Source organism: Oncorhynchus tshawytscha, linkage group LG19 (assembly GCF_018296145.1).
Source record: "Oncorhynchus tshawytscha isolate Ot180627B linkage group LG19, Otsh_v2.0, whole genome shotgun sequence".
Classification (NCBI taxonomy): domain Eukaryota; kingdom Metazoa; phylum Chordata; class Actinopteri; order Salmoniformes; family Salmonidae; genus Oncorhynchus; species Oncorhynchus tshawytscha.
The window spans coordinates 54,473,858-54,500,177 of record NC_056447.1 but is presented as its reverse complement, the minus strand read 5'-3'; the positions used below and the strand labels follow the sequence as shown (position 1 = coordinate 54,500,177).

Below are 26,320 nucleotides of genomic sequence, written 5' to 3'. Positions count from 1 at the left end.
ACTGTATACTGGGAGAACTGTCTCAATGATTCACTGTATACTGGGAGAACTGTCAACAATGATTCACTGTATACTGGGAGAACTGTCAACAATGATTCACTGTATACTGGGAGAACTGTCTCAATGATTCACTGTATACTGGGAGAACTGTCAACAATGATTCACTGTATACTGGGAGAACTGTCAACAATGATTCACTGTATACTGGGAGAACTGTCTTAATGATTCACTGTATACTGGGAGAACTGTCTCAATGATTCACTGTATACTGGGAGAACTGTCAACAATGATTCACTGTATACTGGGAGAACTGTCAACAATGATTCACTGTATACTGGGAGAACTGTCAACAATGATTCACTGTATACTGGGAGAACTGTCAACAATGATTCACTGTATACTGGGAGAACTGTCAACAATGAGTCACTGTATACTGGGAGAACTGTCAACAATGATTCACTGTATACTGGGAGAACTGTCAACAATGATTCACTGTATACTGGGAGAACTGTCAACAATGATTCACTGTATACTGGGAGAACTGTCAACAATGATTCACTGTATACTGGGAGAACTGTCAACAATGATTCACTGTATACTGGGAGAACTGTCAACAATGATTCACTGTATACTGGGAGAACTGTCAACAATGATTCACTGTATACTGGGAGAACTGTCTCAATGATTCACTGTATACTGGGAGAACTGTCAACAATGATTCACTGTATACTGGGAGAACTGTCTCAATGATTCACTGTATACTGGTAGAACTGTCAACAATGATTCACTGTATACTGGTAGAACTGTCAACAATGATTCACTGTATACTGGGAGAACTGTCAACAATGATTCACTGTATACTGGGAGAACTGTCAACAATGATTCACTGTATACTGGGAGAACTGTCAACAATGATTCACTGTATACTGGGAGAACTGTCTCAATGATTCACTGTATACTGGGAGAACTGTCAACAATGATTCACTGTATACTGGGAGAACTGTCTCAATTGATTAACTTGAAATACAGACTTACATACATTCACCTTGTATAACGGAATGGGCTTAGATCTGTCAGATCCTTTATGAAAGACATTTCACCGTGTAAATCTTTCAGATGCATCACATTTTGTGATTTCATTTCATTTTCATGGAATCTCTGTATTAAAGCATGACAAGTTCATAGAATCTGTACAAGCACTCCATGTCACACACTAAATGATGTGGAATTTACGTACCTGTAATATGAGCAGCACTAGGAAGTATGCATTAGCTGCTCTCTGGAACTGTTCAAACAGATTGATGGGCAGGAAGGTGAAGATATTGTACTTGCAGGTTCTGATGTGATTGTCCTTTTTGGGGGGGTTGGAAATATAGAATGGTCAATACCATCTACATCATGACAGTATCATTGATACACTGTGATAACATGTGCTTTGTGTTCTCACTTACAGCATATGGGAACTTTTCATTGTAGTCCCTGTCATTGGCTCTCACATGTCGTTCTCCCTCTAGATGAAAACAGTATACAGTATATGACAACCACAGTATATTAGACAATTGTAGGACTCTACTTAGAATGTTTACATCTTTTTTTGGTTATACATTGAATTGTAGAATGTTGAGAATTGACGCTGAAGTCTGTAAAGGCTAACAATATATAACCACTGATTGTCTCCAAGACAGTACACACCGTTTCTTCTCACTGAGCATATCCCCTTTAGGCACCACCCTCACCCTCACCACCACCCTCACCACCACCACCACCCTCACCCTCACCACCACCACCACCCTCACCACCACCACCACCCTCACCACCACCACCACCACCCTCACCACCACCCTCACCCTCACCCTCACCACCACCACCACCCTCACCACCAACAACTCCACCACCCTCACCCTCACCACCACCACCACCCTCACCACCACCCTCACCACCACCCTCACCACCACCACCACCCTCACCACCACCCTCACCACCACCCTCACCACCACCCTCACCACCACCCTCACCACCACCCTCACCCTCACCCTCACCACCACCCTCACCACCACCACCACCCTCACCACCACCCTCACCACCACCCTCACCACCACCACCACCACCACCACCACCACCACCACCACCCTCACCACCCTTACCACCACTCACCACCACCCTCACCACCACCACCACCCTCACCACCACCCTCACCACCACCCTCACCACCACCCTCACCCTCACCCTCACCACCACCCTCACCACCACCACCACCCTCACCACCACCCCCACCACCACCACCACCACCACCACCACCACCACCCTCACCACCCTTACCACCACCCTCACCACCACCCTCACCACCACCCTCACCACCACCCTCACCACCACCACCACCCTCACCACCCCCACCCTCACCCTCACCACCACCCTCACCACCACCACCACCCTCACCACCACCCTCACCCTCACCACCACCCTCACCACCACCCTCACCACCACCCTCACCCTCACCCTCACCACCACCCTCACCCTCACCACCACACTCACCACCACCACCACCCTCACCACCACCCTCACCACCACCCTCACCGCCACCACCCTCACCACCACCACCCTCACCCTCACCACCACCCTCACCACCACCACCCTCACCACCAACCCCTCACCACCACCACCACCCTCACCACCACCACCCTCACCACCACCCTCACCCTCACCACCACCACCCTCACCACCACCACCACTCTCACCACCACCCTCACCACCACCACCACCCTCACCACCACCCTCACCACCCTCACCACCCTCACCACCACCCTCACCACCACCCTCACCCTCACCACCACCACCCTCACCACCACCCTCACCACCATCCTCACCACCATCCTCACCCTCACCACCACCCTCACCACCACCCTCACCCTCACCACCACCCTCACCACCAACAACAACTCCACCACCCTCACCCTCACCACCACCACCACCACCCTCACCACCAACAACTCCACCACCACCAACGACTCCACCACCACCAACAACAATAACACCACCACCACCAACTCCACCACCACAAACAACTCCACCAACAACAACAACTCCATCACCAACAACAACAACTCCACCAACAACAAGAACAACAACAACTCCACCAACAACAACTCCACCAACAACAACAACTCCACCAACAACAACTCCACCACCACCAACAACAACAACAACTCCACCACCAACAACAACTCCACCACCACCACCAACAACAACAACTCCACCAACAACAACAACTCCACCACCAACAACAACTCCACCACCACCAACAACAACAACAACTCCACCACCAACAACAACAACAACTCCACCAACAACAACAACTCCACCACCAACTCAACAACAACAACTCCACCAACAACAACAACTCCACCACCACCAACAACAACAACAACTCCACCACCAACAACAACAACTCCACCACAACCACCAACAACAACACCACCACCAACAACAACTCCACCACCAACAACAACTCCACCACCACCATCAACAACAACAACACCACCACCAACAACAACTCCACCACCAACAACAACTCCACCAACAACAACAACTCCACCACCACCATCAACAACAACAACTCCACCACCAACAACAACTCCACCAACAACAACAACTCCACCACCAACTCCACCAACAACAACAACAACACCACCAACAACAACAACTCCACCACCAACAACAACTCCACCACCAACAACAACAACTCCACCAACAACAACAACAACAACACCACCAACAACAACAACTCCACCACCAACAACAACTCCGCCAACAACAACTCCACCATCAACAACTACTCCACCACAACCATCAACAACAACAACACCACCACCACCCAGCAAGACAGCTTTACCTTGTCCAGCACCTTTCCCACGTGAGCTCCAGCATCCCCTCCGTGGTATTAACATCCACAACCATTTCTCCGCCATTTCTTTCCCCCGCTGTCATTCTTTACAGGAACAAGGTCAGAAAATAGCCGTTGTGAATAGGCCGATATTGACTCCAGATGTTGACTTTACAATGTCCCTGTTAAAACACAGTAGGTCCCGTTCTGATCCAGACAAACTGGGGACCTTCTGCCCAATATACACTGACGTACTCCACCCGTTTAGAGAAAAATACGTTTTAGTATCCACCACTGGTAGATGAGGTAATGTAGGTCATTTGTCCCACTGATACCTTCCTGGGTAGGCATGTGGAACCTGTCTCCACTTGCCCTCTTTAGTGAACTGGAGTCTTTTCATCTACAGACACAGCCCTGGAATGTACTGTACCTCGGGGCTGAGAAATTGACAGTCGACTGCAGAGGAACAAATTCATTTTACACTGGAGCCAAATGATGCCTCATTTTGGTTCATAAAACACCCTTAATAATCTACCTAACAACTCATAAAGAAAGGACACAAATCAAAACAAACACAGATCCGGGTGGGCACAGACAAAATCCACAATCGCCCCTTTAACGGGGTTAAATCTGCCGTTCAAACAACAACAACAACAACAACGCCCGTCAGCCTTTCACTGTTTTAGTGATGGAGTTGGAGGAAAGAATGCCAATCCATGACATCAACAGTATTTTTTAAAATTTTTATTTTACCAGGCAAGTCAGTTAAGAACAAATTCTTATTTTCAATGACGGCCTAGGAACAGTGGGTTAACTGCCTGTTCAGGGGCAGAATGACAGATTTGTACCTTGTCAGCTCGGGGGTTTGAACTCGCAACCTTCCGGTTACTAGTCCAACGCTCTAACCACTAGGCTACCCTGTTGCCCCTCCACTCTAACCACTAGGCTACCCTGTTGCCCCTCCACTCTAACCACTAGGCTACCCTGCCGCCCCTCCACTCTAACCACTAGGCTACCTGCCGCCCTCGACTCTAACCACTAGGCTACCCTGCCGCCCCACCACTCTAACCACTAGGCTACCCTGCCGCCCCACCACTCTAACCACTAGGCTACCTGCCGCCCCTCCACTCTAACCACTAGGCTACCTGCCGCCCCTCCACTCTAACCACTAGGCTACCCTGCCGCCCCTCCACTCTAACCACTAGGCTACCTGCCGCCCCTCCACTCTAACCACTAGGCTACCCTGTTGCCCCTCCACTCTAACCACTAGGCTACCCTGCCGCCCCTCCACTCTAACCACTAGGCTACCCTGCCGCCCTCCACTCTAACCACTAGGCTACCTGCCGCCCCTTCACTCTAACCACTAGGCAACCTGCCGCCCTCCACTCTAACCACTAGGCTACCTGCCACCCCTCCACTCTAACCACTAGGCTACCTGCCGCCCCTCCACTCTATCCACTAGGCTACCTGTCGCCCTCCACTCTAACCACTAGGCTACCTGCCGCCCTCCACTCTAACCACTAGGCTACCTGTCGCCCCTCCACTCTAACCACTAGGCTACCCTGCCACCCCTCCACTCTAACACTAGGATACCTGCCGCCCCTCCACTCTAACCACTAGGCTACCTGTCGCCCCTCCACTCTAACCACTAGGCTACCCTGCCACCCCTCCACTCTAACCACTAGGATACCCTGCCGCCCCAGTATAGTTTGAACCGTGTTTTTTGGGGCTACACAGTGTTTGTTTACAAATACATTGTTTACCAACAATGGAGTTAAAAATAAAATAATTAAAAAGCATATATTTTGGTTTTCGAAGGTTGAACAAAAAAACATGAGGCATTTATACGTTCCATTCTTCCAGAATCAATTAGTATACAGCACAACCATCAACAACAACAACTCCACAACCATCAACTCCAACAACTCCACCACCATCAACAACAACAACAACTCCACCAACAACAACAACAACAACTCCACTCTAACCACTAGGCTACCCTGTTGCCCCTCCACTCTAACCACTAGGCTACCCTGCCGCCCCTCCACTCTAACCACTAGGCTACCCTGCCGCCCCTCCACTCTAACCACTAGGCTACCTGCCGCCCCTTCACTCTAACCACTAGGCAACCTGCCGCCCCTCCACTCTAACCACTAGGCTACCTGCCACCCCTCCACTCTAACCACTAGGCTACCTGCCGCCCTCCACTCTATCCACAGGCTACCTGTCGCCCCTCCACTCTAACCACTAGGCTACCTGCCGCCCTCCACTCTAACCACTAGGCTACCTGTCGCCCTCCACTCTAACCACTAGGCTACCCTGCCGCCCCTCCACTCTAACCACTAGGATACCCTGTTGCCCTCCACTCTAACCACTAGGCTACCTGTCGCCCCTCCACTCTAACCACTAGGCTACCCTGCCACCCCTCCACTCTAACCACTAGGATACCCTGCCGCCCCAGTATAGTTTGAACCGTGTTTTTTTGGGGCTACACAGTGTTTGTTTACAATTACATTGTTTACCAACAATGGAGTTAAAAAATAAAATAATTAAAAAGCATATATTTTGGTTTTCGAAGGTTGAACAAAAAAACATGAGGCATTTATACGTTCCATTCTTCCAGAATCAATTAGTATACAGCACAACCATCAACAACAACAACTCCACAACCATCAACTCCAACAACTCCACCACCATCAACAACAACAACTCCACCACCATCAACAACAACAACTCCACCACCATCAACAACTCCACCACCATCAACAACAACAACTCCACCACCAACAACAACTCCACCACCACCATCAACAACAACAACTCCACCACCACCACCAACAACTCCACCACCACCATCAACACCATCACCACCAACAACAACTCCACCACCACCATCAACCAACAACAACTCAACAACTCCACCACCACCCAACAACACTCCACCACCAACAACAACTCCACCACCAACAACAACTCCACCACCAACAACAACTCCACCACCAACAACATCACCACCAACAACTCCACCACATCAACAACAACAACTCCACCACCCACAACACCACCACCAACAACAACTCCACCACCATCAACAACAACAACTCCACCACCATCAACAACAACAACTCCACCACCAACAAAAATACTTGTTCTCACCACTGTATATTATTCATTAAAAAGTCTAAGAATGGATGTAGAGATCGTAGATTACCCCATTTAAACAAAGTGTGTACATCCCGACCACAACAAAGCCACTAAATAGATGCCTGACTTTACAGCTTTGGTTCACATCAACCAAGCAGGACTCAAACCTACAAACGGAGTTTGAAGAAAAGGGTGAATCATTCCTAAATGTTACAGAATGGCTCACTTCAGAGAATAAGAACACACACACACACACACACACACACACACACACACACACACACACACACACACACACACACACACACACACACACACACACACACACACACACACACACACACACACACAGTGTAACCAGAGAGGCCCTCTCATTCAACACCTAGACATCCTCATAGTATCCATTGCTGTGAAGATTAATAATTTAAGATTCTCCTTTTGTTGATTTGACCTGAAGCCTCTGCTCTGTTTACCCATTTAGTTACAGACCTTTGTTCAAATACTAGCTGGGCTACCCAAAATTGCAACCCCCCTCCCCCACCACCACCACCACCACCACCACCACCCACCTGCCCTTTTAGTAAATTTAGTAAATGCTCAAAATAAGTATTTGAAAGATTTCAAATAACATTTGAACCCAGGTCATTTGGTTCCTGTACAGTTACTAACATTGGCTGGCAAGCTGTAACTGATGAAAACATTATTCAGAAGAAAAGTATACAAACAGTGGAAACCAACCATCAATACGGGATCCCATTCACATTTTCATGAAAGACAATTCCGTTCTCAGGTTTGAAACGATCCCATCATAGTCAGTAACACGGGCCCCTTTTTGACATACATGTTGTTCTGTGGTACTATTATATCAGACCCCATAAAGATGTAAGACATAGCCTCCTCGTCGGGCCTCTCAAGCACATCCGACGCTGGGGATTTACTATCATAAATTACCCCCTATCCTAACATTATCCTAGACTTAATGGTGTTCCTAGGGATTCCTCCAAGCCTATTTGCATCCCATTAATCAATATAGCGAGTGCCAACGGACCAGTAACACTGTAAACCAATTAGGATCATCTAGCCGTCCATCATATTGATCCCCATCTATGATCATGTTCTCTGTAATAACCAATGCTTTTATATATTTATATATATATATATATATATATATACACACTAGATGACTAATAGGGGATCTGTGTTGAAGCCACCGTGACTCCATCTTGGAACTCCCCATCGGTGTAAAAAAAAATATTTTGTAAGCTATAGAAATGCATTTATTAATGTCAACATTCGTTTTTTGCCAAATGTATCCTATTACAGACAACTTCATGTATAAGTTTAAATTATAATTATGTGAGCTAAACATACAAATGAAACACGAAAAAAAAATATTTTTTTTAATTCCTCAAAGTATCTTCTTTTTTTTTTAGATTACTAATGTTATTGTCCCCACTACGAAAAAAAAAAAAGACTAAACACATGTCATTTTGTCCTTTAAACATGTAATTGAAATACTATAGAATTCCATTATTTCCTGTGAAGGACTTCTCCTACTGGGGAATGCCAATATGGCCAACCGGTGGCTTCAAAGCCTCTCAATGGCCAATACATAGCATCAGCAATCTAGGGTTTATATACATCATTGGTTATAACACAGAGGACATTAAAACAGCAGCGGAATTTTATACCACTACATAGATAGGCTATATAATACCTGTATAATATATAGGTTTAGATTGGCTATATAATACCTGTATAATATATAGGTTTAGATTGGCTATATAATACCTGTATAATATATAGGTTTAGATTGGCTATATAATACCTGTATAATATATAGGTTTAGATTGGCTATATAATACCTGTATAATATATAGGTTTAGATAGGCTATATAATACCTGTATAATATATAGGTTTAGATAGGCTATATAATACCTGTATAATATATAGGTTTAGATTGGCTATATAATACCTGTATAATATATAGGTTTAGATTGGCTATATAATACCTGTGTAATATATAGGTTTAGATAGGCTATATAATACCTGTGTAATATATAGGTTTAGATAGGCTATATAATACCTGTGTAATATGTAGGTTTAGATAGGCTATATAATACCTGTATAATATATAGGTTTAGATAGCCTATATAATATCTGTATAATATATAGGTTTAGATAGGCTATATAATACCTGTGTAATATATAGGTTTAGATAGGCTATATAATACCTGTGTAATATATAGGTTTAGATAGGCTATATAATACCTGTATAATATATAGGTTTAGATAGGCTATATAATACCTGTATAATATATAGGTTTAGATTGGCTATATAATACCTGTATAATATATAGGTTTAGATTGGCTATATAATACCTGTGTAATATATAGGTTTAGATAGGCTATATAATACCTGTGTAATATATAGGTTTAGATAGGCTATATAATACCTGTATAATATATAGGTTTAGATAGGCTATATAATACCTGTGTAATATATAGGTTTAGATAGGCTATATAATACCTGTGTAATATATAGGTTTAGATAGGCTATGTAATACCTGTGTAATATATAGGTTTAGATAGGCTATGTAATACCTGTGTAATATATAGGTTTAGATAGGCTATATAATACCTGTGTAATATATAGGTTTAGATAGGCTATATAATACCTGTGTAATATATAGGTTTAGATAGGCTATGTAATACCTGCAGGTTCCACCTTTCCCTTCATCCCACTGCTTAGTCTTCTCCAAATTGAACCAGGAAATAGTTGAGTTCCAATGTCCAACCAGTTTGGAGGATAATCCAGGTAGAGGATTGTGAATACATGAACACACTGTGTTGGGGTGAGATGCCTCTGGGTGGGTGAGTAAGGAAGCAACGATCCGTGGGGTTCGCACAAGGTCACAGAGCACTAGCTCCGCGTCACAGGCAGATACTCATTACAAGGTAACACACACGAACACACACACACATCAACTCAAAAGAGGGCATATTGCTTCACTTTATCTCCCTTGACCAGAACACTGTATCATACAATACATTCACATATATCACTGACTGTCTCCTGTTTCTAAAAGACTGAGCCTACATCTTAAATGGCACTCTATTCCCTAAATAGTGCACTACTTTAGACCGGAGCCCTATAGAACCCTATTCCCTATATAGTGCACTGCTTTAGACCAGAGCCCTATAGAACCCTATTCCCTATTATAGTACACTACTTTAGACCAGGGCCCTATAGAACCCTATTCCCTATATAGTGCACTACTTTAGACCGGAGCCCTATAGAACCCTATTCCCTATATATAGTGCACTTCTTTAGACCAGAGCCCTATAGAACCCTATTTCCTATATAGTACACTACTTTAGACCAGGGCCCTATAGAACCCTATTCCCTATATAGTGCACTACTTTAGACCAGGGCCCTATAGAACCCTATTCCCTATATAGTGCACTACTTTAGACCAGAGCCCTATAGAACCCTATTCCCTATATAGTGCACTACTTTAGACCAGGGCCCTATAGAACCCTATCCCCTATATAGTACACTACTTTAGACCAGAGCCCTATATGGGTACTGTTCAAAATAGTGCACTAAATAAGGAATACGGTGCCATTCGGGATGCATTCTGAATAAATATATTAAGCTGTTTCTGAGCTTGATCTCTTTTCTACACAAGAGACAATGGAACTAGACACAAGAGATAATGAAATTAGACAAAGAGATAAAGGAACTAGACACGAGACAATGGAACTAGACACAAGAGATAATGAAATTAGACAAAGAGATAAAGGAACTAGACACGAGACAATGGAACTAGACACAAGAGACAATGGAACTAGACACAAGAGACAATGGAACAAGACACAAGGGACAATGGAACTAGACACAAGAGACAATGGAACTAGACACAAGAGACAATGGAACTAGACACAAGAGACAATGGAACTAGACACAAGAGACAATGGAACTAGACACAAGAGACAATGGAACTAGACACAAGAGACAATGGAACTAGACACAAGAGACAATGGAACAAGACACAAGGGACAATGGAAATAGACACAAGAGACAATGGAACTAGACACAAGAGACAATGGAACTAGACACAAGAGACAATGGAACTAGACACAAGAGACAATGGAACTAGACACAAGAGACAATGGAACTAGACACAAGAGACAATGGAACTAGACACAAGAGACAATGGAACTAGACACAAGAGACAATGGAACTAGACACAAGAGATAATGAAATTAGACAAAGAGATAATGGAACTAGACACAAGAGACAATGGAACTAGATACAAGAGACAATGGAACTAGACACAAGAGATCATGGAACTAGACACAAGAGATCATGGAACTAGACACAAGAGACAATGGAACTAGACACAAGAGATAATGAAATTAGACAAAGAGATAATGGAACTAGACACAAGAGACAATGGAACTAGACACAAGAGACAATGGAACAAGACACAAGGGACAATGGAACTAGACATAAGAGACAATGGAACTAGACACAAGAGACAATGGAACTAGACACAAGAGACAATGGAACTAGACACAAGAGATCATGGAACTAGACACAAGAGATAATGAAATTAGACAAAGAGATAATGGAACTAGACACAAGAGACAATGGAACTAGACACAAGAGACAATGGAACTAGACACAAGAGACAATGGAACTAGACACAAGAGATAATGAAATTAGACAAAGAGATAATGGAACTAGACACAAGAGACAATGGAACTAGACACAAGAGATCATGGAACTAGACACAAGAGACAATGGAACTAGACACAAGAGACAATGGAACTAGACACAAGAGACAATGGAACTAGACACAAGAGACAATGGAACTAGACACAAGAGACAATGGAACTAGACACAAGAGACAATGGAACTAGACACAAGAGACAATGGAACTAGACACAAGAGACAATGGAACTAGACACAATAGACAATGGAACTAGACACAAGAGACAATGGAACTAGACACAAGAGACAATGGAACTAGACACAAGAGATAATGAAATTAGACAAAGAGATAATGGATAACTAGACCGCCTCACGATGTCTCTCCGGTATTAGCGTCACTATTCTATCCAAAAGGAATGTTTACTGTGTGACACCTGGAATGAAATCCTGTTCAGGGACTGTTCATTGGTCCTTTGCGATAACTGTATTGTCTAACACACTAAAGAGGTGTAAAAATAAAGAGTAACAGAAACATGCAGTTGTTCTTACCGATGTAGATACCTCTGTTAGAACATGATGCCATTGTGTAAGGGGACCTCCCGCTGTAGCCAAGGGTTTTCCTGGGGAACACGGAGCAAAGGACTTCGTTACACCCTGTATGGTCCTGTTCCACCCCCTGTATGGTCCTGTTCCACCCCCTGTATGGTCCTGTTCCACCCCCTGTATGGTCCTGTTCCACCCCACAGTCCCCTGTATGGTCCTGTTCCACCCCACAGTCCCCTGTATGGTCCTGTTCCACCCCACAGTCCCCTGTATGGTCCTGTTCCACCCCACAGCCCCCTGTATGGTCCTGTTCCACCCCACAGTCCCCTGTATGGTCCTGTTCCACCCCACAGCCCCCTGTATGGTTATGGTCTACCCCACAGCAACCCCGAATGGTCCTGTTCCACCCCACAGCCCCCTGTATGGTCCTGTTCCACCCCACAGACCCCTGTATGGTCCTGTTCCACCCCACAGACCCCTGTATGGTCCTGTTCCACCCCACAGACCCCTGTATGGTCCTGTTCCACCCCACAGCCCCTGTATGGTCCTGTTCCACCCCACAGCCCCCTGTATGGTCCTGTTCCACGCCACAACCCCTGTATGGTCCTGTTCCACCCCACAGCCCCCTGTATGGTCCTGTTCCACCCCACAGTCACCTGTATGGTCCTGTTCCACCCCACAGCCCCCTGTATGGTCCTGTTCCACCCCAAAGCCCCCTGTATGGTCCTGTTCCACCCCACAGACCCCTGTATGGTTATGGTCTATCCCACAGCCCCTGTATGGTCCTGTTCCACCCCACAGCCCCTGTATGGTCCTGTTCCACCCCACAGTCCCCTGTATGGTCCTGTTCCACCCCACAGACCCCTGTATGGTCCTGTTCCACCCCACAGCCCCTGTATGGTCCTGTTCCACCCCACAGCCCCCTGTATGGTCCTGTTCCACCCCACAGCCCCCTGTATGGTCCTGTTCCACCCCACAGCCCCCTGTATGGTCCTATTCCACCCCACAGCCCCCTGTATGGTCCTGTTCCACCGCACAGCCCCCTGTATGGTCCTGTTCCACCCCTGTATGGCCCTGTTCCACCCCACAGCCCCCTGTATGGTCCTGTTCCACCCCACAGCCCCCTGTATGGTCCTGTTCCACCCCACAGCCCCCTGTATGGTTATGGTCTACCCCACAGCCCCCTGTATGGTCCTGTTCCACCCCACAGCCCCTGTATGGTCCTGTTCCACCCCACAGCCCCCTGTATGGTCCTGGTCCACCCAACAGCCCCCTGTATGGTCCTGTTCCACCCCACAGCCCCCTGTATGGTCCTGTTCCACCCCACAGCCCCCTGTATGGTCCTGTTCCACCCCACAGCCCCCTGTATGGTTATGGTCTACCCCACAGCCCCCTTTATGGTCCTGGTTCACCCAACAGCCCCTGTATGGTCCTGTTCCACCCCACAGACCCCTGTATGGTCCTGTTCCACCCCACAGCCCCCTGTATGGTCCTGTTCCACCACACAGTCCCCTGTATGGTCCTGTTCCACCCCACAGCCCCCTGTATGGTCCTGTTCCACCCCACAGCCCCCTGTATGGTCCTGTTCCACCCCACAGCCCCCTGTATGGTCCTGTTCCACCCCACAGCCCCCTGTATGGTCCTGTTCCACCCCAAAGCCCCCTGTATGGTCCTGTTCCACCCCACAGCCCCCAGTATGGTCCTGTTCCACCCCACAGCCCCCTGTATGGTCCTGGTCCACCCCACAGCCCCCTGTATGGTCCTGTTCCACCCCACAGCCCCCTGTATGGTCCTGTTCCACCCCACAACCCCTGTATGGTCCGAATCCGCCCCCTGTATGGTTCTGTTCCACCCCACAGCCCCCTGTATGGTCCTGTTCCACCCCCTGTATGGCCCTGTTCCACCCCACAGCCCCCTGTATGGTCCTGTTCCACCCCACAGCCCCCTGTATGGTCCTGTTCCACCCCACAGCCCCCTGTATGGTTATGGTCTACCCCACAGCCCCCTGTATGGTCCTGTTCCACCCCACAGCCCCCTGTATGGTCCTGTTCCACCCCACAGCCCCCTGTATGGTCCTGGTCCACCCAACAGCCCCCTGTATGGTCCTGTTCCACCCCACAGCCCCCTGTATGGTCCTGTTCCACCCCACAGCCCCCTGTATGGTCCTGTTCCACCCCACAGCCCCCTGTATGGTTATGGTCTACCCCACAGCCCCCTTTATGGTCCTGGTTCACCCAACAGCCCCCTGTATGGTCCTGTTCCACCCCACAGACCCCTGTATGGTCCTGTTCCACCCCACAGCCCCCTGTATGGTCCTGTTCCACCACACAGTCCCCTGTATGGTCCTGTTCCACCCCACAGTCCCCTGTATGGTCCTGTTCCACCCCACAGCCCCCTGTATGGTCCTGTTCCACCCCACAGCCCCCTGTATGGTCCTGTTCCACCCCACAGCCCCCTGTATGGTCCTGTTCCACCCCAAAGCCCCCTGTATGGTCCTGTTCCACCCCACAGCCCCCTGTATGGTCCTGTTCCACCCCACAGCCCCCTGTATGGTCCTGTTCCACCCCAAAGCCCCCTGTATGGTCCTGTTCCACCCCACAGCCCCCTGTATGGTCCTGGTCCACCCCACAGCCCCCTGTATGGTCCTGTTCCACCCCACAGCCCCCTGTATGGTCCTGTTCCACCCCACAAGCCCCCTGTATGGTCCGAATCCGCCCCCTGTATGGTTCTGTTCCACCCCACAGCCCCCTGTATGGTCCTGTTCCACCCCCTGTATGGCCCTGTTCCACCCCACAGCCCCCTGTATGGTCCTGTTCCACCCCACAGCCCCTGTATGGTCCTGTTCCACCCCACAGCCCCCTGTATGGTTATGGTCTACCCCACAGCCCCCTGTATGGTCCTGTTCCACCCCACAGCCCCCTGTATGGTCCTGTTCCACCCCACAGCCCCCTGTATGGTCCTGGTCCACCCAACAGCCCCCTGTATGGTCCTGTTCCACCCCACAGCCCCCTGTATGGTCCTGTTCCACCCCACAGCCCCCTGTATGGTCCTGTTCCACCCCACAGCCCCCTGTATGGTTATGGTCTACCCCACAGCCCCCTTTATGGTCCTGGTTCACCCAACAGCCCCCTGTATGGTCCTGTTCCACCCCACAGACCCCTGTATGGTCCTGTTCCACCCCACAGCCCCCTGTATGGTCCTGTTCCACCACACAGTCCCCTGTATGGTCCTGTTCCACCCCACAGTCCCCTGTATGGTCCTGTTCCACCCCACAGCCCCCTGTATGGTCCTGTTCCACCCCACAGCCCCCTGTATGGTCCTGTTCCACCCCACAGCCCCCTGTATGGTCCTGTTCCACCCCAAAGCCCCCTGTATGGTCCTGTTCCACCCCACAGCCCCCTGTATGGTCCTGTTCCACCCCACAGCCCCCTGTATGGTCCTGGTCCACCCCACAGCCCCCTGTATGGTCCTGTTCCACCCCACAGCCCCCTGTATGGTCCTGTTCCACCCCACAGCCCCCTGTATGGTCCGAATCCCCCCCTGTATGGTTCTGTTCCACCCCACAGCCCCCTGTATGGTCCTAATCCGCCCCCTGTATGGTTCTGGTCCACCCCCTGTATGGTTCTGGTCCACCCCACATACCCCTGTATGGTCCTAATCCGCCCCTGTATGGTTCTGGGCCACCCCCTGTATGGTCCTAATTCGCCACCTGTATGGTTCTGGTCCACCCCCTGTATGGTCCTAATCAGCCCCCTGTATGGTTCTGGTCCACCCCTGTATGGTCCTAATCAGCCCCCTGTATGGTTCTGGTCCACCCCTTGTATGGTTCTGTTCCACCCCACAGCCCCCTGTATGGTTCTGGTCCACCCCACAACCCCTGTATGGTTCTGGTCCACCCCACAACCCCTGTATGGTTCTGGTCCACCCCTGCATGGTCCTAATCAGCCCCTGTATGGTTCTGGTCCACCTCCTGTATGGTCCTAATCCGCCCCCTGTATGGTTCTGGTCCACACCTTGTATGGTTCTGTTCCACACCACAGCCCCTGTATGGTTCTGGTCCACCCCACAACCCCCTGTATGGTTCTAATCCACCCCTTGTATGGTTCTGGTCCCCCAACAGCCCCCTGTGTGGTCCTGTTCCACCCCACAGCCCCCTGTATGGTCCTGTTCCACCCCACAGCCCCCTTTATGGTCCTGTTCCACCCCACAGCCCCCTGTGTGGTTCTGGTCCACCCCACAGCCCCCTGTACGGTCCTGTTTGACCTCACAGCCCCTGTATGGTCCTAATCCACCCCCTGTATGGTTCTGGTCCACCCCTGTATGGTCCTAATCCGCCCCCTGTATGGTTCTGGTCCACCCCTTGTATGGTTCTGTTCCACCCCACAGCCCCCTGTATGGTTCTAATCCACCCCTTGTATGGTTCTGGTCCACCCAACAGCCCCCTGTATGGTCCTGTTCCACCCCACAGCCCCCTGTATGGTCCTGTTCCACCCCACAGCCCCCTGTATGGTTCTGTTCCACCCCACAGCCCCCTGTATGGTCCTGTTCCACCCCACAGCCCCCTGTGTGGTTCTGGTCCACCCCACAGCCCCCTGTATGGTTCTGTTCCACCCCACAGCCCCTGTATGGTTCTAATCCACCCCTTGTATGGTTCTGGTCCACCCAACAGCCCCCTGTATGGTGCTGTTCCACCCCACCGCCCCCTGTATGGTCCTGTTCCACCCCACAACCCCCTGTATGGTCCTGTTCCACCCCACAGCCCCCTGTATGGTCCTGTTCCACCCCACAGCCCCCTGTATGGTCCTGTTCCACCCCACAGCCCCTGTATGGTCCTGTTCCACCCCACAGTCCCCTGTATGGTCCTGTTCCACCCCACAGACCCCTGTATGGTCCTGTTCCACCCCACAGCCCCCTGTATGGTCCTGTTCCACCCCACAGCCCCCTGTATGGTCCTGTTCCACCCCACAGCCCCCTGTATGGTCCTGTTCCACCCCACAGCCCCCTGTATGATCCTATTCCACCCCACAGCCCCCTGTATGGTCCTGTTCCACCCCACAGCCCCTGTATGGTCCTGTTCCACCCCCTGCATGGTCCTGTTCCACCCCACAGCCCCCTGTATGGTCCTGTTCCACCCCACAGCCCCCTGTATGGTCCTGTTCCACCCCACAGCCCCTGTATGGTTATGGTCTACCCCACAGCCCCCTGTATGGTCCTGTTCCATCCCACAGCCCCTGTATGGTCCTGTTCCACCCCACAGCCCCCTGTATGGTCCTGGTCCACCCAACAGCCCCCTGTATGGTCCTGTTCCACCCCACAGCCCCCTGTATGGTCCTGTTCCACCCCACAGCCCCCTGTCTGGTCCTGTTCCACCCCACAGCCCCCTGTATGGTTATGGTCCACCCCACAGGCCCCTGTATGGTCCTGTTCCACCCCACAGCCCCCTGTATGGTCCTGTTCCACCCCACAGCCCCCTGTATGGTCCTGTTCCACCCCACAGCCCCCTGTATGGTCCTATTCCACCCCACAGCCCCCTGTATGGTCCTGTTCCACCACACAGTCCCCTGTATGGTCCTGTTCCACCACACAGTCCCCTGTATGGTCCTGTTCCACCCCACGCCCCCTTTATGGTCCTGGTTCACCCAACAGCCCCTGTATGGTCCTGTTCCACCACACAGTCCCCTGTATGGTCCTATTCCACCCCACAGCCCCCTGTATGGTCCTGTTCCACCCCACAGCCCCTGTATGGTCCTGTTCCACCCCCCCTGCATGGTCCTGTTCCACCCCACAGCCCCCTGTATGGTCCTGTTCCACCCCACAGCCCCCTGTATGGTCCTGTTCCACCCCACAGCCCCCTGTATGGTTATGGTCTACCCCACAGCCCCCTGTATGGTCCTGTTCCACCCCACAGCCCCCTGTATGGTCCTGTTCCACCCCACAGCCCCCTGTATGGTCCTGGTCCACCCAACAGCCCCCTGTATGGTCCTGTTCCACCCCACAGCCCCCTGTATGGTCCTGTTCCACCCCACAGCCCCCTGTCTGGTCCTGTTCCACCCCACAGCCCCCTGTATGGTTATGGTCTACCCCACAGGCCCCTGGTCCTGTTCCACCCCACAGCCCCCTGTATGGTCCTGTTCCACCCCACAGCCCCTGTATGGTCCTGTTCCACCCCACAGCCCCCTGTATGGTCCTATTCCACCCCACAGCCCCCTGTATGGTCCTGTTCCACCACACAGTCCCCTGTATGGTCCTGTTCCACCCCACAGCCCCCTTTATGGTCCTGGTTCACCCAACAGCCCCCTGTATGGTCCTGTTCCACCCCACAGACCCCTGTATGGTCCTGTTCCACCCCACAGCCCCCTGTATGGTCCTGTTCCACCACACAGTCCCCTGTATGGTCCTGTTCCACCCCACAGTCCCCTGTATGGTCCTGTTCCACCCCACAGCCCCCTGTATGGTCCTGTTCCACCCCACAGCCCCCTGTATGGTCCTGTTCCACCCCACAGCCCCCTGTATGGTCCTGTTCCACCCCAAAGCCCCCTGTATGGTCCTGTTCCACCCCACAGCCCCCTGTATGGTCCTGTTCCACCCCACAGCCCCCTGTATGGTCCTGGTCCACCCCACAGCCCCCTGTATGGTCCTGTTCCACCCCACAGCCCCCTGTATGGTCCTGTTCCACCCCACAACCCCTGTATGGTCCGAATCCACCCCTGTATGGTTCTGTTCCACCCCACAGCCCCCTGTATGGTCCTAATCCGCCCCCTGTATGGTTCTGGCCCACCCCTGTATGGTTCTGGTCCACCCCACATACCCCTGTATGGTCCTAATCCGCCCCTGTATGGTTCTGGGCCACCCCTGTATGGTCCTAATTCGCCCCCTGTATGGTTCTGGTCCACCCCCTGTATGGTCCTAATCAGCCCCTGTATGGTTCTGGTCCACCCCCTGTATGGTCCTAATCAGCCCCTGTATGGTTCTGGTCCACCCCTTGTATGGTTCTGTTCCACCCCACAGCCCCTGTATGGTTCTGGTCCACCCCATGACCCCCTGTATGGTTCTGGTCCACCCCTGCATGGTCCTAATCAGCCCCCTGTATGGTTCTGGTCCACCTCCTGTATGGTCCTAATCCGGCCCCCTGTATGGTTCTGGTCCACCCCTGTATGGTCCTAATCAGCCCCCTGTATGGTTCTGGTCCACCACCTCTATGGTCCTAATCAGCCCCTGTATGGTTCTGGTCCACACCTTGTATGGTTCTGTTCCACACCACAGCCCCCTGTATGGTTCTGGTCCACCCCACAACCCCCTGTATGGTTCTAATCCACCCCTTGTATGGTTCTGGTCCCCCCAACAGCCCCCTGTGTGGTCCTGTTCCACCCCACAGCCCCCTGTATGGTCCTGTTCCACCCCACAGCCCCCTGTATGGTTCTGTTCCACCCCACAGCCCCCTGTATGGTCCTGTTCCACCCCAGAGCCCCCTGTATGGTCCTGTTCCACCCCACAGCCCCCTGTGTGGTTCTGGTCCACCCCACAGCCCCCTGTGTGGTTCTGGTCCACCCCACAGCCCCTGTACGGTCCTGTTTGACCCCACAGCCCCCTGTATGGTCCTAATGCACCCCCTGTATGGTTCTGGTCCACCCCCTGTATGGTCCTAATCCGCCCCCTTTATGGTTCTGGTCCACCCCTTGTATGGTTCTGTTCCACCCCACATTCCCTGTATGGTTCTAATCCACCCCTTGTATGGTTCTGGTCCACCCAACAGCCCCCTGTATGGTCCTGTTCCACCCCACAGCCCCCTGTATGGTCCTGTTCCACCCCACAGCCCCCTGTATGGTTCTGTTCCACCCCACAGCCCCTGTATGGTCCTGTTCCACCCCACAGCCCCCTGTATGGTCCTGTTCCACCCCACAGCCCCTGTGTGGTTCTGGTCCACCCCACAGCCCCCTGTATGGTCCTGTTTGACCACACAGCCCCCTGTATGGTCCTGATCCACCCCCCTGTATGGTCCTGTTCCACCCCACAGCCCCTGTATGGTCCTGTTCCACCCCCTGTATGGTCCTGTTCCACCCCACAGCCCCCTGTATGGTTCTGTTCCACCCCACAGCCCCCTGTATGGTTCTAATCCACCCCTTGTATGGTTCTGGTCCACCCAACAGCCCCCTGTATGGTGCTGTTCCACCCCACCGCCCCCTGTATGGTCCTGTTCCACCCCACAACCCCCTGTATGGTCCTGTTCCACCCCACAGCCCCCTGTATGGTCCTGTTCCACCCCACAGCCCCCTGTGTGGTTCTGGTCCACCCCACAGCCCCCTGTGTGGTTCTGGTCCACCCACAGCCCCCTGTACGGTCCTGTTTGACCGCACAGCCCCTGTATGGTCCTAATGCACCCCCTGTATGGTTCTGTTCCACCCCTGTATGGACCTAATCCGCCCCCTGTATGGTTCTGGTCCACCCCTTGTATGGTTCTGTTCCACCCCACATTCCCTGTATGGTTCTAATCCACCCCTTGTATGGTTCTGGTCCACCCAACAGCCCCCTGTATGGTCCTGTTCCACCCCACAGCCCCCTGTATGGTCCTGTTCCACCCCACAGCCCCTGTATGGTTCTGTTCCACCCCACAGCCCCCTGAATGGTCCTGTTCCACCCCACAGCCCCCTGTATGGTCCTGTTCCACCCCCTGCATGGTCCTGTTCCACCCCACAGCCCCCTGTATGGTCCTGTTCCACCCCACAGCCCCCTGTATGGTCCTGTTCCACCCCACAGCCCCTGTATGGTTATGGTCTACCCCACAGCCCCCTGTATGGTCCTGTTCCACCCCACAGCCCCCTGTATGGTCCTGTTCCACCCCACAGCCCCCTGTATGGTCCTGGTCCACCCAACAGCCCCTGTATGGTCCTGTTCCACCCCACAGCCCCCTGTATGGTCCTGTTCCACCCCCTGCATGGTCCTGTTCCACCCCACAGCCCCTGTATGGTCCTGTTCCACCCCACAGCCCCTGTATGGTCCTGTTCCACCCCACAGCCCCTGTATGGTATGGTCTACCCCACAGCCCCCTGTATGGTCCTGTTCCACCCCACAGCCCCTGTATGGTCCTGTTCCACCCCACAGCCCCCTGTATGGTCCTGGTCCACCCAACAGCCCCCTGTATGGTCCTGTTCCACCCCACAGCCCCCTGTATGGTCCTGTTCCACCCCACAGCCCCCTGTATGGTCCTGTTCCACCCCACAGCCCCCTGTATGGTTATGGTCTACCCCACAGCCCCCTGTATGGTCCTGTTCCACCCCACAGCACCCTGTATGGTCCTGTTCCACCCCACAGCCCCCTGTATGGTCCTGTTCCACCCCACAGCCCCCTGTATGGTCCTATTCCACCCCACAGCCCCCTGTATGGTCCTGTTCCACCACACAGTCCCCTGTATGGTCCTGTTCCACCCCACAGCCCCCTTTATGGTCCTGGTTCACCAAACAGCCCCTGTATGGTCCTGTTCCACCCCACAGACCCCTGTATGGTCCTGTTCCACCCCACAGCCCCCTGTATGGTCCTGTTCCACCACACAGTCCCCTGTATGGTCCTGTTCCACCCCACAGTCCCCTGTATGGTCCTGTTCCACCCCACAGCCCCCTGTATGGTCCTGTTCCACCCCACAGCCCCTGTATGGTCCTGTTCCACCCCACAGCCCCTGTATGGTCCTGTTCCACCCCACAGCCCCCTGTATGGTCCTGTTCCACCCCACAGCCCCCTGTATGGTCCTGTTCCACCCCACAGCCCCCTGTATGGTCCTTTTCCACCCCACCCCCTGTATGGTCCAATCCACCCCTGTATGGTTCTGTTCCACCCCACAGCCCCCTGTATGGTCCTAATCCGCCCCCTGTATGGTTCTGGTCCACCCCCTGTATGGTTCTGGTCCACCCCACACCCCTGTATGGTCCTAATCCGCCCCTGTATGGTTCTGGGCCACCCCCTGTATGGTCCTACCCCGCCCCCTGTATGGTTCTGGTCCACCCCCTGTATGGTCCTAATCAGCCCCTGTATGGTTCTGGTCCACCCCCTGTATGGTCCTAATCAGTCCCCTGTATGGTTCTGGTCCACCCCTTGTATGGTTCTGTTCCACCCCACAGCCCCCTGTATGGTTCTGGTCCACCCCCTGCATGGTCCTAATCAGCCCCTGTATGGTTCTGGTCCACCTCCTGTATGGTCCTAATCCGCCCCCTGTATGGTTCTGGTCCACCCCCTGTATGGTCCTAATCAGCCCCCTGTATGGTTCTGGTCCACCACCTCTATGGTCCTAATCAGCCCCCTGTATGGTTCTGGTCCACACCTTGTATGGTTCTGTTCCACACCACAGCCCCCTGTATGGTTCTGGTCCACCCCACAACCCCCTGTATGGTTCTAATCCACCCCTTGTATGGTTCTGGTCCCCCCCAACAGCCCCCTGTGTGGTCCTGTTCCACCCCACAGCCCCCTGTATGGTCCTGTTCCACCCCACAGCCCCTGTATGGTTCTGTTCCACCCCACAGCCCCCTGTATGGTCCTGTTCCACCCCAGAGCCCCTGTATGGTCCTGTTCCACCCCACAGCCCCCTGTGTGGTTCTGGTCCACCCCACAGCCCCCTGTGTGGTTCTGGTCCACCCACAGCCCCCTGTATGGTCCTGTTTGACCCCACAGCCCCCTGTATGGTCCTAATGCACCCCCTGTATGGTTCTGGTCCACCCCCTGTATGGTCCTAATCCGCCCCCTTTATGGTTCTGGTCCACCCCTTGTATGGTTCTGTTCCACCCCACATTCCCCTGTATGGTTCTAATCCACCCCTTGTATGGTTCTGGTCCACCCAACAGCCCCCTGTATGGTCCTGTTCCACCCCACAGCCCCCTGTATGGTCCTGTTCCACCCCACAGCCCCCTGTATGGTCCTGTTCCACCCCCTGCATGGTCCTGTTCCACCCCACAGCCCCCTGTATGGTCCTGTTCCACCCCACAGCCCCCTGTATGGTCCTGTTCCACCCCACAGCCCCCTGTATGGTTATGGTCTACCCCACAGCCCCCTGTATGGTCCTGTTCCACCCCACAGCCCCCTGTATGGTCCTGTTCCACCCCACAGTCCCCTGTATGGTCCTGTTCCACCCCACAGTCCCCTGTATGGTCCTGTTCCACCCCACAGCCCCTGTATGGTCCTGTTCCACCCCACAGCCCCCTGTATGGTCCTGTTCCACCCCACAGCCCCCTGTATGGTCCTGTTCCACCCCAAAGCCCCCTGTATGGTCCTGTTCCACCCCACAGCCCCCTGTATGGTCCTGTTCCACCCCACAGCCCCCTGTATGGTCCTGGTCCACCCCACAGCCCCCTGTATGGTCCTGTTCCACCCCACAGCCCCCTGTATGGTCCTTTCCACCCCACAACCCCCTGTATGGTCGAATCCACCCCCTGTATGGTTCTGTTCCACCCCACAGCCCCCTGTATGGTCCTAATCCGCCCCCTGTATGGTTCTGGTCCACCCCTGTATGGTTCTGGTCCACCCCACATACCCCTGTATGGTCCTAATCCGCCCCTGTATGGTTCTGGGCCACCCCCTGTATGGTCCTAATTCGCCCCCTGTATGGTTCTGGTCCACCCCTGTATGGTCCTAATCAGCCCCCTGTATGGTTCTGGTCCACCCCTGTATGGTCCTAATCAGCCCCCTGTATGGTTCTGGTCCACCCCTTGTATGGTTCTGTTCCACCCCACAGCCCCCTGTATGGTTCTGGTCCACCCCTGCATGGTCCTAATCAGCCCCCTGTATGGTTCTGGTCCACCTCCTGTATGGTCCTAATCCGCCCCCTGTATGGTTCTGGTCCACCCCTGTATGGTCCTAATCAGCCCCCTGTATGGTTCTGGTCCACCACCTCTATGGTCCTAATCAGCCCCCTGTATGGTTCTGGTCCACACCTTGTATGGTTCTGTTCCACACCACAGCCCCTGTATGGTTCTGGTCCACCCCACAACCCCTGTATGGTTCTAATCCACCCCTTGTATGGTTCTGGTCCCCCAACAGCCCCTGTGTGGTCCTGTTCCACCCCACAGCCCCCTGTATGGTCCTGTTCCACCCCACAGCCCCCTGTATGGTTCTGTTCCACCCCACAGCCCCCTGTATGGTCCTGTTCCACCCCAGAGCCCCTGTATGGTCCTGTTCCACCCCACAGCCCCCTGTGTGGTTCTGGTCCACCCCACAGCCCCCTGTGTGGTTCTGGTCCACCCCACAGCCCCCTGTACGGTCCTGTTTGACCCCACAGCCCCTGTATGGTCCTAATGCACCCCCTGTATGGTTCTGGTCCACCCCTGTATGGTCCTAATCCGCCCCCTTTATGGTTCTGGTCCACCCCTTGTATGGTTCTGTTCCACCCCACATTCCCCTGTATGGTTCTAATCCACCCCTTGTATGGTTCTGGTCCACCCAACAGCCCCTGTATGGTCCTGTTCCACCCCACAGCCCCCTGTATGGTCCTGTTCCACCCCACAGCCCCCTGTATGGTTCTGTTCCACCCCACAGCCCCTGTATGGTCCTGTTCCACCCCACAGCCCCCTGTATGGTCCTGTTCCACCCCACAGCCCCTGTGTGGTTCTGGTCCACCCCACAGCCCCCTGTGTGGTTCTGGTCCACCCCACAGCCCCCTGTATGGTCCTGTTTGACCACACAGCCCCCTGTATGGTCCTGATCCACCCCCTGTATGGTCCTGTTCCACCCCACAGCCCCCTGTATGGTCCTGTTCCACCCCCTGTATGGTCCTGTTCCACCCCACAGCCCCTGTATGGTTCTGTTCCACCCCACAGCCCCTGTATGGTTCTAATCCACCCCTTGTATGGTTCTGGTCCACCCAACAGCCCCCTGTATGGTGCTGTTCCACCCCACCGCCCCTGTATGGTCCTGTTCCACCCCACAACCCCTGTATGGTCCTGTTCCACCCCACAGCCCCCTGTATGGTCCTGTTCCACCCCACAGCCCCCTGTGTGGTTCTGGTCCACCCCACAGCCCCCTGTGTGGTTCTGGTCCACCCCACAGCCCCCTGTACGGTCCTGTTTGACCGCACAGCCCCTGTATGGTCCTAATGCACCCCCTGTATGGTTCTGTTCCACCCCCTGTATGGACCTAATCCGCCCCCTGTATGGTTCTGGTCCACCCCTTGTATGGTTCTGTTCCACCCCACATTCCCCTGTATGGTTCTAATCCACCCCTTGTATGGTTCTGGTCCACCCAACAGCCCCCTGTATGGTCCTGTTCCACCCCACAGCCCCCTGTATGGTCCTGTTCCACCCCACAGCCCCCTGTATGGTTCTGTTCCACCCCACAGCCCCCTGAATGGTCCTGTTCCACCCCACAGCCCCTGTATGGTCCTGTTCCACCCCCTGCATGGTCCTGTTCCACCCCACAGCCCCCTGTATGGTCCTGTTCCACCCCACAGCCCCCTGTATGGTCCTGTTCCACCCCACAGCCCCTGTATGGTTATGGTCTACCCCACAGCCCCCTGTATGGTCCTGTTCCACCCCACAGCCCCCTGTATGGTCCTGTTCCACCCCACAGCCCCCTGTATGGTCCTGGTCCACCCAACAGCCCCCTGTATGGTCCTGTTCCACCCCACAGCCCCCTGTATGGTCCTGTTCCACCCCTGCATGGTCCTGTTCCACCCCACAGCCCCTGTATGGTCCTGTTCCACCCCACAGCCCCCTGTATGGTCCTGTTCCACCCCACAGCCCCCTGTATGGTATGGTCTACCCCACAGCCCCCTGTATGGTCCTGTTCCACCCCACAGCCCCCTGTATGGTCCTGTTCCACCCCACAGCCCCTGTATGGTCCTGGTCCACCCAACAGCCCCCTGTATGGTCCTGTTCCACCCCACAGCCCCCTGTATGGTCCTGTTCCACCCCACAGCCCCCTGTATGGTCCTGTTCCACCCCACAGCCCCTGTATGGTTATGGTCTACCCCACAGCCCCCTGTATGGTCCTGTTCCACCCCACAGCACCCTGTATGGTCCTGTTCCACCCCACAGCCCCCTGTATGGTCCTGTTCCAC

General features: G+C 52.9%; 1 protein-coding gene across 4 annotated transcripts in view; it reads right to left on the bottom strand.

Annotated features, from left to right (window-relative positions):
- Positions 1 to 26,320, bottom strand: part of atp8b4 (ATPase phospholipid transporting 8B4) — a gene marked incomplete at its 3' end in the record, with an annotated part of 74,251 nt that overhangs the window by 35,681 nt on the left and 12,250 nt on the right. For 2 of the 4 annotated variants that reach the window (XM_042301901.1, XM_042301904.1), the window contains 3 exon segments: positions 1,238 to 1,351; positions 1,452 to 1,510; positions 12,295 to 12,365. In XM_042301901.1, coding sequence (XP_042157835.1) covers positions 1,238 to 1,351; positions 1,452 to 1,510; positions 12,295 to 12,365 — 244 coding nt within the window. 4 annotated transcript variants of the gene reach the window in all.